This window comes from Petaurus breviceps, unplaced genomic scaffold (genome assembly GCF_028583685.1).
Source record: "Petaurus breviceps papuanus isolate PSGF00001 unplaced genomic scaffold, PetGlider_PUasm1.0 78, whole genome shotgun sequence".
Taxonomy (NCBI): Eukaryota; Metazoa; Chordata; class Mammalia; order Diprotodontia; family Petauridae; genus Petaurus; species Petaurus breviceps.
The window spans coordinates 3,522,363-3,523,964 of NW_027186502.1; the positions used below are offsets into that span (position 1 = coordinate 3,522,363).

Below are 1,602 nucleotides of genomic sequence, written 5' to 3' on the forward strand. Positions count from 1 at the left end.
TCTCTCTCTCTCTCTCTCTCTGTCTCTCTCTCTCTCTCTCTCTCTCTGTCTCTCTCTTTCTCTCTCCACTAGCTGCTCTACAGGTAAATGGTACCTAAATGAAATGTTTATGTTGATCAAAATAAGGTTTCTCAAAGATCTGATACAAACGGATTAGAGAGTAGAAAGGGAATTTGGGTTTAAACCTTTTCCACTTTTGTGGTGGAACCAATTGTATTGTTTTCCGCCTAGCTGGGAAAGAGGCCATAGGCTAACCTCAAAGTTGTACCAATGCCAAGTGTACCAATATACTAAATTTCACAGGGTACCATGTGAAAATGAGAATAATTGGAGAGCTTTGGAGATCCTGGAGGGGGGGGCAGGGGCACACAGGATGAGTAGCAGAACTGTGGAGTTTTAGAATACACCATTCACTAGCAGTACGACAGGCAAGGGGGATGGGAGGTGAATGTAGGGCCAGGAGCTCATTCTGTCCACTCCTTTTTAATGGACAGATTCCACTCCCAGGTGAGGTGGTTATGCTTGTCATCATCAGTGAAGAAGGATTTGTTGTGGTAAGTGCCCCGGGCCAGCATACCCTTGGGGGCTTCCTCTGGAGGTGTCAGAAACTCATATTCATCTAGCCGAGGTCCATAGCTGCCAACCATGAATGTAGCTTTGTCCACTAAAAGTAAGAAAAATTCATTAGGAAGATTATCATTCATGACACCAGATGATGTACCAAAAGATGACACCAAAGAATGTACCAAATGCTGGACTATTGGTGACCAAGGCTGGGTAGCCTGATAGAGTGAGAAGAACTCTGGACTAGTAAGAGAGTGAGTGTCTAGGGACTACTCGGCTACCAATAACAAGCTGTATGCCTTTGGACATGTAATTTAACAACTTGGAAATCTATTTCCAACATAGTAAAATGAGGAGGTTGGCCTAAATGATCTTGAAGGGTTTTCTACCTCTAAAATTTGATTATTCCATATAAACATAAAGCTGACCATTTACAGAGATAGGGTATTAGTTGGATAATCAGAAAGAACACTAGGAATTGATTGTTGTTGTTCTTCATCTTTCTTTCTCATAAAGGACTAATGACATCATGAAGGTGAAGTCTTAACTTGCACATGAATTGGATTTAAGTGGGGCAGAGCTACACTAAATCATCAGCCTCACTCTCCTCCAATCATCAGAGTTCAGCGGCAAGGCAAGAATCCAAAGGACCCATGATGGCCCTGGACATAAGGAATTATAGTTGAAACCAGTCAGTGAATTGATAAAAGAAGGGAAGCCATGGATCAGGAAGTGAGATTAGCTATAGTGAGTAGGTGGGTCAGGCCACTGAGAAAAGTAGATCTAAGGGGAGGGATATTTAGAATGATAGTCAAGTAGAAAATAGTAAACAGATTTATCCAGGTGCTATTAATAGGTCTAAAAGAGTAATTGTAGACCTAATATAGTCATAATTCTTTTCCTCTTGCATATCTGACATTATGCTGTATCTCAATACACAGTTAAAAAGAAGGCATGGGGATTGTTAAAAATATTTTTCTATCATCTACCTATCCATCCATCCATCCATCCATCCATCCATCCATCCATCCATCCATC

At 41.2% G+C, this 1,602-nt stretch overlaps 1 protein-coding gene across 1 annotated transcript in view; it reads right to left on the reverse strand.

The window, feature by feature from the left end:
• Positions 1 to 6: 6 nt before the first annotated feature.
• ARHGDIB (Rho GDP dissociation inhibitor beta) overlaps positions 7 to 1,602 on the reverse strand; it is a 32,473-nt gene continuing 30,877 nt past the window's right edge. Inside the window, exon 6 of the mRNA XM_069106123.1 lies at positions 7 to 664. Within this exon, the coding sequence (XP_068962224.1) occupies positions 465 to 664 (200 nt within the window). The 3' untranslated portion in view covers positions 7 to 464. The remainder of the gene's footprint in view (positions 665 to 1,602) is intronic.